The following is a 16279-nucleotide window of genomic DNA, read 5'->3' as shown; positions in this document are numbered from 1 at the left end:
GGGGCGCCTGGGCCTACCTCCACCCCAACCAGGTGACCCCGGGGGCTTTCCAAAGGGGAGGCTGCATGTCAGAGCCATCATCAGTGACAGTGTAACAAAGTCAGGGCAGGGGGTGGCCAGCGACCCGGCTCTGCCGTCCGGGGGCCCCTACTTGCTGCTCCTGTTGTCTCATGGGTCCGGAAACGTTCCGCTGGGCCTGTAGCATCTGCTGCTGGATCTGTAAACGTTGGTATGCCTGTGGACGGCAGAGAACAATCAGCAGACTGCAAGAGAGCCACCAACAAGGGGTCTGACTTCTGTACATCAGTTTAAGGAAAAATGACCCAGATTCATCGGCCCCCTTACCATGCTGTGGTTTAAGCATATTGTGAGGTATTTTCAAAAAGAGATACTTCTTTCTAACACCTTTTTTTTAAAGTGTTTCTTTATTTATTTTGGCTGTGCTGGGTCTTCACCGCTGCACGCGAGCTTTCGCTAGCTGCGGTGCGCGGGCTTCACATTGTGGGGGCTGCTCTTGTTGCAGAGCACGGATTCTCGGTGCTTGGGCTCAGCAACTGTGGGGCACGGGCTTAGCTGCCCTGAGGCATGTGAGATCTTCTCAGACCAGGGAATCACACTCGTGTGCCCTGCATGGGCAAGTAGATTCTTATCCACTGGACCACCAGGGAAGTCCTCCAAAACCTTTCCACTGCACAGACTTTAAAAAGTAACTCAGTCAGCACCTCTGTTTAGTGCTGGTAGTGAGGTCTGTCAGCAAACTATTTTTCAGTTAATGAAGATACCAAAATTCTTCTGCTTAATTCATACAGACTAAAAGAAATGAAGGGGAAAAAGCGTTTTTTTCCTTATAAAGACGCAAGGTGTCCAGAATGGTTCAGACAGTGTGGCAGGACAGTGGTGAGCGGCAGCCCCAGACGGTCACAGAACAATACACATTCCAGGGCTCATAAGCAACCAGGAGCTGTGTGTGGTCTCCACGGGGAGCCTGAAATCCAGGCTCGTGGCACTTCCACCACCCTGACTCCTGCCACAGAGCTGGTGAGAACGGTCATCAGAGAGTCTTCCCACAATGATGCAGAAGGCTGGATCCTTTGTTTCAAAAGTTGGCTGAATATGGTAAATTTTTTCCTTACAGCATGGATTTTTGGGGGACGTTTGGGGCAAGAGGATTTATTGAAATAGGATCCAAACAGAAGTAGAGATTATATTACGAGAGAAGCCTCATTAATCCGTAAATCAGAGGAATAAAATGCCTAGCTAAATCCTTACAGGCTCTAAAGCTTAACCTTAGGATACTAAAACATCATTTCACCAATTTTTCTGGAAAAAAATGTTAAAACGCCATACACTGTATTTAAAATGGAACACACGAAATGTAAACATACTTCAATACTTTCTTGGTATCTTTTACATTACAGGGGTCAATAAAAATTATGAATAAGGGATTCCAGAATGTCAGTGCTGTCGATAATGAGCTCAGCCTCAGGTCAGAATCCAGCTGTCCTGCAGTGCACCCAGGAGGAGGGAGCTGTTTGCCTCTATAGAAAGAGTGCTGAATAGCGTGCATGCTTCTTGGTTGCTCCCTGTCTTCCCCTGAAGTCAGTGGTCCCTTCCTGGCACTGGTGGCCCTGGGGCCTTACACCATAGTCCATGAGGCTCCTTTTTCTCTTTTTTGATGTGGACCATTTTTAAAGTCTTTATTGGATTTGTTACAATATTGTTTCTGTTTCACGTTGGCCTTGAGGCATGTGGGATCCTAGCTCCCCAGCAGGGATCAAACGTGCATCCTCTGCATTGGAAAGTGAAGTCTCAACCACTGGACCACCAGGAAAGTCCCCGAGGCTCCCTTTTCTGAATGAAGTCCAGTCATGGCCTGGAACCCATGCCCAGGGTGTTGGGTACTTCACTGCAGCTTGTCCAGGACACTCACACCCTACCTGGCCACTACCTGGAACCAGACACTGGTCAGATGTGTGTCTAACAAATGCTAAAGGGTCAGGACTGAGAGCCTGACCCTGTAAGGAAAGGTTCCTCTATAAGGAAAGGCTGACATCATGGTTTTGTTTCTTGGAGGCTTTTCTTTTCTTCCTTCAAGACTCTGGAATTTTCTACGAGATGAAGCTGTCGGACAAGATGGCTAAAGAAATCGGGTGTCAACATATTAAAGAAAGAAACGAACACTGGGTCCTTCCGGGAATATAAATTCAGGATGCATCACGGGACACAATGCCACGGTGCTTCATGGTAAAAGCAAAGCCTGCTGAAAATTAAAAATTCAACGTATGTTAAACTGTAAAACTCTGAAGAAGTATTAGGCTACATCAGCTTTTCTCAAGAGGGATTCTGAGAGAATTAAGTCCTAATCTCTGGGGCAGATACTGTACACAATGAAGCAACTTGTCTTTTGCTTCTAGAATGGTATCTGTGTATATCATCCTCGGAGGAATTTAGACAAAAACCAGCAAGTGATCTGCTGGTTCTGTATCCAGATGAGAAAGGCTGGCAGAGTGCTAACAGATATGCCTAACTGTCAGATGTGGGAGACAATGATCACGAAGGGGCCAAAGACTCCACAAAGCTTAGTGGGGATGCCCTGGAGTGAAGAACTTCCTGAATCTTTATTCATTAAAAGACCCTATTTATTTGGCTGCATGGGGTCTTAGTCGGGACACACAGGATCCTCAATCTTTGTTGCAACACGTGTGATTTTTTTTTTTAAGTTTCAGCATTTGAACTCTTAGCTGTGGCGTGTGGGATCTAGCTCCCTGACCAGGGATCGAATCTAAGCCCCCTGCATTGGGAGCTTGGAATCTTAGCCACTGGACCACCAGGGAAGTCCCCTAATGGTTTTAATAGTTTACCAACTTCATGAAAGCCTCAGCGACATTCCCTGATGAGAAGAAGATGAGAAGAAAGTAACCACGTATCAGCTGGTGTGCGTGTTCCTGGCTCATGCCTGTGAACACGTGGAGAATGCCCTTCCCAACGTCCTACAACCTGAGCAGATCTGCCCTGACTCACCAGCTGCAGCTGATAGAGCTGGTTCAACATCGTCATATGCTGAGGATTAATTGGCGAGGTTAATAGTGCAGGGTTGAGACCAATGTTTTTTGCTGCAAACTGCAAAAGCTGTGCTTGAACCTGTTAACACAAAATGCACCGTCAGACATGAACTCTATTCAAACATTGACTTGTCTGTGTAGTTTTTCAAGATTCAAAACTGATTGATTAAATGGCAATCATATTTGTCCCATGAATGAACTTCAAAAACCATTAAAATATTTACATACATTCCAACATTAGTAGTTAGCACGTTTTAGCAGAGAATGTAGAAGGAAGAAAGGAAGGGAGGAAGGGAAGCAGGGAGTGACAGAAGGCAAGAAAGAGATTTCTTCCTCCAAATATTTTAGTTACAAATTAATGCTCTAAGGTTCTGGGTTACTCCTGTCGGTTACTGATTTTGTTTTCTGTTGAAGTGAAAATGAGCAGGCATCATTCAAGGCCTGGAGACAGTGACGGCATATTCACTTCACTGTGCCTTCCTGGGAGGAAGTTCGAGGCAGGCTTCTGAGTCTCACACAGGCACCTGGGACCCGTCCCCGCAGGAGCTCGGTGATGGCCGCACCACCACCTGGCCAGAGGGCCCTCATTGCAGGGAAGGCAACGACCCCTCCTCAAGTTTACCTGCTCAGGAAGGGGTCTCTCTCCGCTTGTGGGGCCAGATATTCCTCTTGGGTGGCCCAAATGCCCAGGCTCCGCGTGGCACAGGCACTCATGTGACTTGCCAGCCCTGCTCATGACTGTCAGTCTTCCTCCCTGCTCATCTGGAACTCACTGCTCTGCACTGTCAGGGACCTGGCACTGGCCAGCACAGTGCTTCCCACCATGTGCTTTGTACATTTATCATAACGTTTACACAAGGTGATCTTAGGTAGTACGTGGAAGGGCATCTTTTACTTTTATAGCCATCTAACACGTATTAGGAAAATGTTAATTTTTCTATTTATGATGGACATGTAAAGGTTCAAGAATAAATTTATCTAACTAAGAAGGCAAGTCAATTCAGAGAAAACACATTAAGAGCCTTTGCCTGAAAGGAAGGCACAGACATGAGTGACATTCCGGACACGCTGGTTTGCAGAGTGTGGGGAAGGCTGCTCTCTGCCTCCAGGCCCCTCTCTCCTTCAGCCCCTACGCTGGATTGGCTGGGTCACTAAGTCCAGGTAGTGGGACGTTAGTGGAAGGGGTCTGTCTCTCGTCTTTCTGCCTCCTGGGATGTGGCTGAGGCAGAGCTGCTGCTTTCTGCACTGCTGCCTGGGCAAGAAGTACCTATCTGTCTTGTCTGAGGGTCTGTATTTCAGGGCCTCTTTGTTGTAGTGGCTAAAGAGCGTATCTTAAGAGTGTATTCTGTTTACAAAATTTAACTATTCTTTTACCCAGATTTCAGCCATCTCAACTCAGTGCATAGATTTCAGGTCAAACAATTACAGAGTAATAACTGTGGTGGTGGTGGTTTATTTGCTAAGTCGTGTCTGATTCTTTGAGACCCCATGGACTGTAGCCTGCCAAGCTCCCTCTGTCTGTGGGATTTCCCAGGCATTAATACTGGAGTGAGATGCCACTTTCTTTTCCAAGGAATCTTCCTGATCCAGGGATCAAAGTCTATGATCTACCATTTTAGCCTATTATTGAGCATTCTTATAAGGGTAATAAGGACTGTAACATTATAATTAAAACCTCAGTCCAAAGTCTAAAATAATGGAATGTTCTAAAAGTAAATGATATTATCATGAAAAAAGTTGATACTATGCTTTATAGATATAAAAAACAACAATATCCTTTTCCTGAATTCTGTTTGCTTTTTTTTTTAAAGAATAAACTTAACTAACAGTCTGTAACATAGGTATATGTTGTCCTGTTTAGTTTGTCAATGAAGCATTATTCAGTCCTTCATTGAGTCTAAGAAGTTTCTTTTACATCCTACGCAATTTCACTCTCCACTTTGCTCCCCCACCAGTCTAGGGCAATTCAGCGGGTTCATCTGAATAATCTTCTCATGACCAGGACAGACGTCCCGCACTGGTGTGTGCCACTGGCCCAAGTGCTCTGACAGGAGGAGGCCCGGCCCTCGGGGAGGGGTCTGAGCACGCCTCCCAGGGCAGCAGGGTTGGGTGGATGGGTTCACACGCGAGGGCTGACCCGTTCTCCCTGCGACGTGGACACCGGTCTGACCTGAGGGGATAGAAACTGAGGCACTTGAGCACGGAGACTGGGCTGGGAGGAGCTCAGGGGCGGCACGGGCGGCTGCGGCGGCTGCTGCATGGTCCTGGCGGGCGCTGCTCCGCTGCTGCCAAACATGCCCAGATTGCCACTCGGTGTCTGCGGACGGGGAGGGAGAGGTGGTTACACCATTGCCGCAGGAGCAGGCAGGGGGCAAAACTGCACCTGCTTCCTGCCATGTGCAACTCGTACCAGAGGGAAGGTTTAATAAGGGCTGTCCACAGCATGTCTCAGAAGAAGGGTCCTCCGACCCAGGTGAAGGGCGGCCCCCACAGGACAATTGCTGCCCCTCCCGAGCTCATAGCAACAGCAATACCAAGGGCCCTGTGGCCCAGCCTGGTGCCATGAGCAGGGCTCCCCATGTCCCTGTCCCAGAGGTCTCTTTCCTGCCCCCTCCGTCTTCCATTTTTGTTATTATTATTATTAAACTGATGGGACTTTAAAAAAAAAAAGTGCTGTTCACAGACTTATGGACACAGTGGGAGCAGGAAACGGTGGGATGAATTGAAGGAGTAGCATAGAAATATATACTTTACCATGTGTAAAACAGATAGCTAATGAGAAGTTGCTATATGACACAGGCAGCTTAACCTGGTGTTCTGTGACAACCTAGAGGCGGCGGGATGGGGTGGGTGGTTCAAGGGGGAGGGAACATATGTGTATCTACGGCTGATTCATGTTGATGTATGGCAGAAACCAATACAACACTGTAAAGCAATTATCCTCCAATTAAAAAATAAATAAATTTAAAAAAAACATGAGACATACACACTCAAAAAAAAAAAAAGAAAATACAGATTAAGATAATGATTTTCAATACAAGTGACATTTCTTTTCCACCAAAAGCCCCATGACCCAAAAAATAAAAAAGTACTGTTCACTAATGGTTGCCGAGAATAAGGACTGGGGGAAAGGATATTTAGGGAGTCTGGGACGGGTATGTACATACTGCCAAAAGTAAAATGGATATAGAACAAATCATCTCACAATTTGTATGGAAATATAAGAAACCTCGAATAGCCAAAGCAATCTTGAGGAAGAAGAATGGAACTGAAGGAATCAACCTGCCTGACTTCAGGCTCTACTACAAAGCCACAGTCATCAAGACAGTATGGTACTGGCACAAAGATAGAAATATAGATCAATGGAACAAAATAGAAAGCCCAGAGATAAACTCACGCACCTATGGACACCTTATCTTCGACAAAGGAGGCAAGAATATACAATGGAGAAAAGACAATCTCTTTAATAAGTGGTGCTGGGAAAACTGGTCAACCACTTGTAAAAGAATGAAACTAGAACACTTCCTAACACCATACACAAAAATAAACTCAAAATGGATTAAAGATCTAAACGTAAGACCAGAAACTATAAAACTCCTAGAGGAAAACATAGGCAAAACACTCTCCGACATAAATCACAGCAGGATCCTCCATGACCCACCTCCCAGAATATTGGAAATAAAAGCAAAAATAAACAAATGGGACCTAATTAAAATTAAAAGCTTTTGCACAACAAAGGAAACTATAAGCAAGGTGAAAAGACAGCCTTCAGAATGGGAGAAAATAATAGCAAACGAAGCAACAGACAAACAATTAATCTCAAAAATATACAAGCAACTTCTGCAGCTGAATTCCAGAAAAATAAACGACCCAATCAAAAAATGGGCCAAAGAACTAAACAGACATTTCTCCAAAGAAGACATACAGATGGCTAACAAACACATGAAAAGATGCTCAACATCACTCATTATTAGAGAAATGCAAATCAAAACCACAATGAGGTATCATTTCACACCAGTCAGAATGGCTGCTATCCAAAAGTCTACAAGCAATAAATGCTGGAGAGGGTGTGGAGAAAAGGGAACCCTCTTACACTGTTGGTGGGAATGCAAACTAGTACAGCTACTATGGAGAACAGTGTGGAGATTCCTTAAAAAACTGGGAATAGAACTGCTATATGATCCAGCAATCCCACTGCTGGGCATACACACCGAAGAAACCAGAATTGAAAGAGACGTGTGTACCCCAATGTTCATCGCAGCACTGTTTACAATAGCCAGGACATGGAAGCAACCTAGATGTCCATCAGCAGACGAATGGATAAGGAAGCTGTGGTACATATACACAATGGAATATTACTCAGCCATTAAAAAAAATACATTTGAATCGGTTCTACTGAGATGGATGAAACTGGAGCCCATTATACAGAGTGAAGTAAGCCAGAAAGAAAAACAACAATACAGTATACTAATGCATATATATGGAATTTGAAAGATGGTAATGATAACCCTATATGCGAGACAGAATAAGAGACACAGATGCATAGAACAATTTTATGAACTCTGAGGGAGAAGTTGAGGGTGGGACGTTCTGGGAGAGTAGCATTGAAACATGTATATTATCATATGTGAAACAGAACACCATTCCATGTTCGATGCATGAGACAAAGGCTCAGGGCCGGGGCAATGGGATGACGCAGAGGGATGGGATGGGGAGGGAGGTGGGTGGGGGGTCCAGGAAGGGGAACACATGTAAACCCATGGCTGATTCATGTCAATGTATGGCAAAAACTATTACAATATTGTAAAGTAATTAGCCCCCAACTAAAATAAATAAATTTATTAAAAAAACAAAAAGAAAAAAAAATGGATAACCAACACCGACCAACTGTACAGCACAGGGAACTCTGCTCAACCTTATGTGGCAGCCTGGAGGGGACGGGAGTTGGGAGGAGAACGGATACATGTATATGCATGGCCAAGTTCCTTTGCTGTCCACCCGAAACTACCACAACATTGTTAATCAGCAATATTCCAACATAAGATAAAAAGTTGGAAAAAAAAAAAAAAAAGAAATGCTGTTCAAATCGGGTACAGATGACAGAAAATCTGCCTGCAAAGCTTGCCTACATCTTTAAATCACAGAAACCACACAGCTGGTTTTAGGTGACACACGACAAGCCCATCGTGTTCAAGGACACTACAGTAATACTGAGCCCTGCAGGAGACCGGCCCACATGTGTGTATGGACACCTGTCTGTGCTGGGGTAATGGGCAGGGGTCACTAACCGGAGAGAAGACATTTTCCAAAAGGAAATATAACTGAGTTCAACAAGACCTGAAACTGAATACATGGACAAATTCAGGCCAGTAGGTTAGTGTTAAACACAGGAACTATATTTGAGTGCTTCTTTCTGTCTCCTGGCTGAGTTCTCTGACCCTCGGGGCTGTTGGCCTGGCCTCTGAGTCCCCGATGGCAGCTGAAACCTCCACTGCCGCCTGGTGAGCCCCACGAGCACCACGAGACCGCAGTCGGGAGTCCATGGACTGGGGTGCTGCTGAGAACTGGCCTTGGCCACCCCCAGCCCCACAGCAGCGCTGCAAGAGAAGGCTCGGAGCTGTGTGTGTGTGAGCCTCAGCCGGGAGGAAGTCAAGGGCAGTTCCAGGGACGGGAAGGACACGCGCTTGCTTTCACGTCACTTCATCCCAGGGGAGAGAAGTGACACGAGGCGGCCATCGTTCAAAACCCCACGTCCTGCCCCAGGGATGTCTGACAGTGACTTGCACCTTCTCCACGAGTGTCAAAGGCAGGGAACGATGCCAGATCACTCTGAAGACCACTGAGAACCTGCAGGAGGTGTCACCTCTATTTCTGGGGAACAGGGGAGAGTATGGTGTTTTCCTGCAGATTGATAATGCGTTTAAGGTGTCCATGGTCAGGAGAGACAAAACAGCACCACCTGGACCTGTGAATGGATCCAGCAGCTGAAGACTGCTCTGCAGCCCGCGTCACTTCATGAGTAGTACGTTAGTACCAAGGGTGTTGAACTCAAACACATTTCCGTTACATGTAGAAATAATTTTGAAGCATTTCCGGTAACATGGTTAAATTTCTAGAATTGGTTTCATTTCCTGACAGCAGTACGTCACTTGAAAGGAAATCCTTGTCATCGTTCAGTTCCCTTTACACGTTCAGTGGTATTTTCACATCGGGTATTAATTAAAAACATGATTTAAAGGCACATAAAGGAGACCCTGGTGAGCCTCTGCCAGCAGCCTTACCTGTCTAGAAGAATTCAAGTTTTGCATGCCCAGCCCTGAGGCAATCCCGCCCAGGGCCTGACTGGGGAGTGCACTGTTGGAAAGGGGTAGCTTCAGGCTTGGTGAAGGCAAAAATGGTGAAGTCGTGGGCTCTTCCACGAGGCCGCCATCCTGATTGGGGAAAGAAAGCGTGAGCTGTGGGCAGGGCCCGTCCACACACAAAGCACAAGTTCCCAGGACACAGACAGGGATGTGGATGAATATAAAGAAGTAAAAGATCAAAAACGTGTGGACGAGAGGATGGAGAGACGGGCAAAAGGAAGAGGGGAAAAAGAAAAAAGAGAAACAGGATTAAGATGCTGTTTTCATTTTAACAATTATTTTACAAACACACATATCGGCTTACATATGTTCATCACTACTGGCCCTGCCTACAGGTAGGAGTCAGGAGAGAGACAGTGTATAAGTCTTACTTGGAAAACACTTTAACAACCGTTTTCAAACAAACAGGCTCCTTTGAGAACTTACTAACAAGGCTCTAGGTATATACTAGGTTGAGATCTGCTGACATTCATCTGTTTTTGATTTCATATGGCTTAACCTAATAATAAGGTAAATTATAAAACAGACAAAAACCTTATTCTTTTTTTTTAATTTACTGAGGCACCAGGTCCTTTGTAAATTTACCTCATCTAACTTCACAACAACCCTAGAGTATTATTTCAGATTTTAAAGATACAGAAATAAGTCAGGGTCCCACACTTAGCAAACAAAAATTCAGGATGCTGAGTTAAACTGGAATTTTAGATAAACACCTGATAATAGCTCAGAATAAGTATGGCCAAAAATGATTTGCTGTTGTCTGAAATTCCGATGTCCCTGGACACAGTGGTGCCGGGCACTGTGAGGACTCCATTGCTTGGAGCACTGGTGGAAGACACTGCTAATCAGAGAACAAAGACCAACTCTTGTTTCTTCTCCTGTGAGCCTGCTTTTTGTGTCTGCTTTAGGGTTGTCTTTTCTCGCTTCTATTATTTTCTCAAGGTCAGACATTTTGATTGAGCTTAGTAGGACACTGTTTCCCCTCTGAGGTCACACCAGTCTGGAGGAGGGGCACCAAGCAGGACAACACTGAGGGGAGTGAACTGGAGACTCCAGTTGCTGAAACATCGGCGAAGGCAGTGGCACCCCACTCCAGTCCTCTTGCCTGGAAAATCCCAGGGACGGAGGAGCCTGGTAGGCTGCAGTCCATGGGGTCGCTACGAGTCAGACACGACTGAGCGACTTCACTTTCACTTTCCCTTTCACGCATTGGAGAAGGAAATGGCAACCCACTCCAGTGTTCTTGCCTGGAGAATCCCAGGGACAGGGGAGCCTGGTGGGCTGCCATCTATGGGGTCGCACAGAGTTGGACACGACTGAAGCGACTTAGCAGCAGCAGTTGCTGAAACATCTAAGGTGATTTTCCCGCACCTGTGGGTTTTCTGAAGTGGTTCATCCAAGGAAGGCCCACGCCCAGCCACTTCTAGACCCTTCTTCTGAGATTAAACATGTAATACACCATTTCCAATGGGAAGAACTGTGCACATAAGACCATAGAAGAGAAATCTGATGACTCTAGTCTACAGGACAAATTCAAGCAGCCAAGTTTACCCACTGGCATGAAAATCAGTTTTCCGTTTCAGTATTTTTATTCATCACATCATATGAAATACTTACAATACTACCTCTTTTGAGTCAAACATTCATATATACTAGAAAAATGGGTAAAAGTCACTTAAGTATTACAGTCCAGTAACTTTCTAATCCAACACAGTGAAAATGAAAAACACGTCTTGTTAAAAACAAACAAAAAGCCACCTAAACTCATACCTTGTCAAGGAAGGTGGGGCGGTCCACGGAAGACTCTTTGGAGATCGGTGGGCGGCAGCCAAGGGGCTTGGTGACCATCCCGTTGTAGTCGGTCACTCCCAGTCCACGCTTGTCCACGTCCACCTTCTTTTCCAGCAGAGCGCCTGCGGCACAGCAGACAGAGGTGGCATTTGAAACGAGATGCCCAGAGGGTCAGCTGTGAGCGCTGAGCACAAACGGGCACCAGCCGACACCTCAGGGAAGGAGTCAAGACCTTCAATCCCCCAGAGGACACGGTCAAGCGTGGGAGGCTGTGGTCTGGCCCCTGCTCCGTATCAGCCATCTCTGCCCCAAGGGGGGTAGGCCCTTCCTCTCCCCTGGGACTTGTTGCCCCTTTACCCAAAGAGGGCTTTTTCCCAGCTGTCCCACCTCATACCTATCGACTTCCACCTGCTGAGTCCCTTCCGGCTGCAAGGACCTATCCAGACATTGCGGACACGACAACGCAAATCAGACAGGTCTGTACTGCAGAGGCTGGTGTCTGTTCCGCTGCCTCAAGCTTGGCACTGCCTCACAGCTCTGGGGAGGCAGGACTAACTCCTTCCAGATCATGCCCGGCCCCTCTATCCTGGCAGTTGACACCACACATCTGGCATTTACATGCGATTATAAAGTTTGATCCTCATTATTTGTGAATTCTGAGCTGGTGAATTCACCTACTTGCTAAAATACACTTGTAGCCCCCACATCAAAACTTGCGGTGCTTTTTGGTCATTTGTGGACACATGCAGGGCAGGGAAGAATCTGAGCCCCAGATGACACACACACACTCCTGGCTCAGGCTCTCACAAAGGGACGAGTGTCTTTCTTGTGGTCTATGTGGGGCCAGGTTTTCGATATCTCTGTGCCTCCTGTTGGTCGTTTCAATGGTCCCCGTGGTCCCCAAGCCAATGTCCTGAGCACAAGAAGGCTGTGTGGAGCCTGCCTTGTTCAGCAGCTGCTGATGAGCAACAAGGGGGTGCAGCCGGAACAGGGAGAGACAGTCACCATCTGTATGTAAGCCTGTGGGGAGGGAGCTAAGGTAACATCTACAGTGTGAGATGAAGCTTCAGAAAAGATGGAAAGCAGATAAATTTGTGGACTCACAAGATGATGACTTACTTCTCTCTTTTTTTTAAAAAAAAAAGCACTTTTTTTTTTTTAAAAGCTGATGGCATTGGTGTGAGTTGAAAAGTGAACAAAACCTATGATCATTATTACCCAGGGTCAGGTCACCCTTCTTAGCTGATGTTTTATTATAAAGAAACATGTCTGGTGTATGATTATTATTCATGAGAAATACGTATTACACAGAAACACACAGGACTTCCCAGGCAGTCCAGTGGTTAACACTCTGCCATCCATTGCCAAGGGGTGTGGGTTCGATTCCTGGTCAGGGAACTGAGACACCACAAGCTGCGGGGTGTGGCCAAAGAGTAAAAAAAAGGAAAGGAAAAAAAAAAAAAAAGCTTAACCCTCCTCACAGCCCCCCAAACCCAGAAACACACATAAAACAAGGTTGATGTATCGACTGGTTGACAAAAATGCTGTGGCCAGAGGCTTGGACAACCTCATCCCCATATGTCCCCAAGGAGCAAGGGTTCAATACTTCCTGGTTTAGTACTTCGGCTCACTCAGCTGGCAACAAGCTGGGCACGTGGCCCCAGCACCTTTCTCTAAGAGGGTCACTATCTCCTCCCCTCAAAACAGATGAGGATAGTATCGATTCACCTACTTGTTGCAGAAATGAAAAGAAAAAAAAAGAAACAGGAAAAGCAGACATGGTTCCATGTGGTGCTTGGCCGTTTGTCCCCAGAGACCACCAGTCCTGAAGGATTGGCCCTGCGGCAGGTGTACACCCTACGGGTGACCCTGTCTCTAGAGCACGTATTCAACCATCGACCCACGACTCAGAACACTGAGACTCACAAGCCCGTATCTTGAAAACAAAGTGTGCTCGAGGTGTGTCCTTGCACTTACTCATGGCCTGATCGAGATTCATGTTGTTGCTCTTCAAGGCCTCTTCAGCCGGCTCTCTCTGCGGAGGGAAGCGGAGTTCTCGTTAGGAGGTGTGGTAACAGAATGAAAAGCTTGCAAAGAGCTCGAGCGCTGTTAACGCAGGGACGCGATCGATAGCAAGCTGACACTGTTCCGTTTCGGAACCAGAAATACTTTTCTTGTTGTGGTTAGAGACAAATGTCTTCTAAATAAAAAATCCTTGTCATAAGAAAACGTATTGAATTGATTTTCAGAGGGAAGAACACTGTAAACCCCAAATGTCCACTGCCAGGGGAGTCCTGTCACTGACTCTGTGGTCAGTAGGGTGACCTCGTCCAGGGCGGCCGCAGGGACTCAAAGGGAGAGTCAGATTCCAGGATGTGTCTGTTGTCAACTACTTTTCACCAAAAAACGTAAAAACAACATAACACAAAACAAGTACTAATAGATGCATTTTGATAATCACCTCTCGGATTGAAACAGACTAGTCTTGGTGGAGACCAAGCAGGGCTCAATGCTGAAGTACTGCGGGGCCGCTCTGGGCCCATCACCTCACAGTGGGTGGGAAGGCTGGGCCCCGGGCTGAGTGCGCGCGGGGTCAGGGGCCTGCATCCCATGAGAAGTATGTGGTCCCCTCTTCCAGTCTGGGGCCGCTCCAGACCCATCCCGAAGGGGCACCCATGGCAACCAAAAGGTAAACGCTCATCTGAGTAAAGATTTGGAAGGAAGACATTTGAAGGGACAACATGGCAGATGCAGGAGGAGGTATCGTTCGTGATCTGAATGCTTCCACTGGCTCTTGGGAACTGAAGAGATGGGGAGGCATTTTCAGAGGAACACCCTAAGACCTCCAGCTCCCCCTACACACGATCTGAAACTCGGGCACCGACAGGTCTGCTTGGGTTTCTTTATCTGGACGCAAGGCTTTAGTGCTTTATACCAAGTTCTCCCTTGAGATCTCGGTCAATCTTGCAGAAATGAATGAAAACTCACTTTTAGATGAAAAGAAAATAGAAAACTGTATAAACCAATGAAAATTAAAAGTCACCCAACATTTTTCATTCTAGAAAAAGGTTCTCACACCTTTCTAGACAGAAAGGATGTGGATCTTTGCTGTAGTTCAAAGCAAATCCTAATCCCTAAGCAGGAGTGCCCAGGTGAAAGGGGCATGTATGAGTTAGGTTACGCCAACAAGCTCATCCCCCAAAAGTCTTCCTCCTGCATTACACATGACAAAGGTGGACACCAGACACAACGGGGCCATGCAGGGCAGGACACACAGCAGTCGCAGTAAAGGAAGATGCCACTCACCGGGAAGCCCATGTCTGTGAGTTGTTTGATCAGCCGGGTCATGATCCAGGCCTCGTCCTGCTTGCCAGATGTTTTCATGCTCTAGAACCAAGGGTGGGAGGAGAAAGTCCATGAGGCAGGTTTTATTGTATTGTTTTAAATTGCTTTTTATTGGATTATAGTTGCTTGACAATGCTGTTAGTCTCTGCTGTACAGCAAAGTGAAGCAGCTATACGTATTCACATATCCCCTTTTTTCTGGGTTTCCTTCCCATTCAGGTCACCACAGAGCACTGAGCAGTCCCCAGCGCTGTACAGAAGGTTCTCATTAGTTATTTATTTTATACACAGTATCAATAGCTGCGTGTGTCAGTTCCAACCTTCCAGCTCCTCCCACCCTTCCTTTCCCCCTTGGTATCCATACATTTGTACTCTCTGTCTCTCTGTTTCCGCCTTGCAAACAAGAGCATCTGTAATATTTTTCTAGATCCCACTTAGATGCGTTAATATATGTTTTTCTCTGTCTGGCTTACTTCACTCTGTATGATACTCTCTAGGTCCACATGAGCCAGATTTTAATAAAGCATTTCTTCTAGAAATGGGAGACGCCCAAAGTTCATGTTGATTTACAAGTCACAGCACCCCTACATTAACACTGCGCTCCCCATTGCCCTGACAGTATCTGGTGGCTTGTGCTACGGAATGCTTCAGGGTGCTTTTGCAGCTGGCATGTGTGTGCAATTTATGGACTTAAAAAAAGCAAGATAATGATTCTTTTCCCCCAGAGGATGCATTTCGTTCATCACAAATAGGAACCTCATCCATTATCAGATAAGCATGCTAGATGCTCCCTTGAACACGACCCTATAATAACCATATAAAATCTACTAAAAATTACATGGCTTGTGCCCTTTTATAAGCTTTGTTCTAAAAGATGACAAAATACAGGGTGTTCGTTCCAACAGGATGAAAAGGCAACAAGATGAAAGGAACGAAAAAACCTGTTAATTCTGTTAACTATTCATCACTCATGGCCTGCGGGGTGGAGAAAACAGTCAGTGAGGAGATGGCGTTGAGGGGAGGGTGAAGACAGGAGGAGGGAGTCAAGGGTGGCGGGGTGGAGAGGGGGCAGCGGGAACTGTCTGGGGGCTGGGCGTCAGGACATGACCTCTGGACAACCTCCTGCTCTCCTGCAAGGAGGGGGAGCTAATGATGCATTCTTCATACAAACTATTCTTCACAGGGCTTTCAAAACTGGGCCTGGGAATTCCCTGCTGGTACAGTGGGTAAGAGTCCGCCTACCAACACAGGGGACTCAGGTTTGATCCCAGGGGCCATGCCAGGTGCCTGACTCCAACTGCTAGAGATGGTTCCAACTCAGAGGTGATGCCTTTTGGCCCCTGTCAGTCCCCTCCATGGGCATGTGTGTCGAGCTTTTTAATTTTACTTTAGTCGGGGAGGATCCCACATGCCAAGGAGCAACTACGTCCAGGCCTGAGCGTCTAGAGCCCGTGCTCTGCTACCAGGGAAGCCACTGCAATGAGAAGCCCACACGCTGCAACTGGAGAGTAGCCACAGCTCGTCACAACTAGAGAAAAGCCAGGGCATGAAGACGCAGGGCAGTCAAAAATAAAGAAATAAAGTTTAAAAAACTTATATAAAAAAAAAAAACACCTGTGGTAAATAACTTCAGTCGTGTCCGACTCTTTGCGACCCCATGGACTGTAGCCTGCCAGGCTCCTCAGTCCATGGGATTCTTCAGGCAAGAATACTGGAGTGG

The 16279-nt window shown here is 46.5% G+C and overlaps 1 protein-coding gene across 14 annotated transcripts in view; it reads right to left on the bottom strand.

The window, feature by feature from the left end:
* The window catches only part of TNRC6C (trinucleotide repeat containing adaptor 6C), a 115541-nt gene that overhangs the window by 12684 nt on the left and 86578 nt on the right, over positions 1 to 16279 (bottom strand). For all 14 annotated transcript variants that reach the window (XM_081575641.1, XM_081575642.1, XM_081575643.1 and 11 more), the window contains 7 exons: positions 14522 to 14602; positions 13193 to 13250; positions 11195 to 11337; positions 9344 to 9493; positions 5233 to 5379; positions 3022 to 3141; positions 152 to 235 (listed from right to left, as the gene is read on the bottom strand). In XM_081575641.1, coding sequence (XP_081431767.1) covers positions 152 to 235; positions 3022 to 3141; positions 5233 to 5379; positions 9344 to 9493; positions 11195 to 11337; positions 13193 to 13250; positions 14522 to 14602 — 783 coding nt within the window. The remainder of the gene's footprint in view (positions 1 to 151; positions 236 to 3021; positions 3142 to 5232; positions 5380 to 9343; positions 9494 to 11194; positions 11338 to 13192; positions 13251 to 14521; positions 14603 to 16279) is intronic.

Source organism: Giraffa tippelskirchi, chromosome 3 (assembly GCF_054371585.1).
Source record: "Giraffa tippelskirchi isolate mGirTip1 chromosome 3, T2T-mGirTip1v1.2.pri, whole genome shotgun sequence".
Taxonomy (NCBI): Eukaryota; Metazoa; Chordata; class Mammalia; order Artiodactyla; family Giraffidae; genus Giraffa; species Giraffa tippelskirchi.
This window is presented reverse-complemented; position numbering and strand designations above follow the sequence as displayed.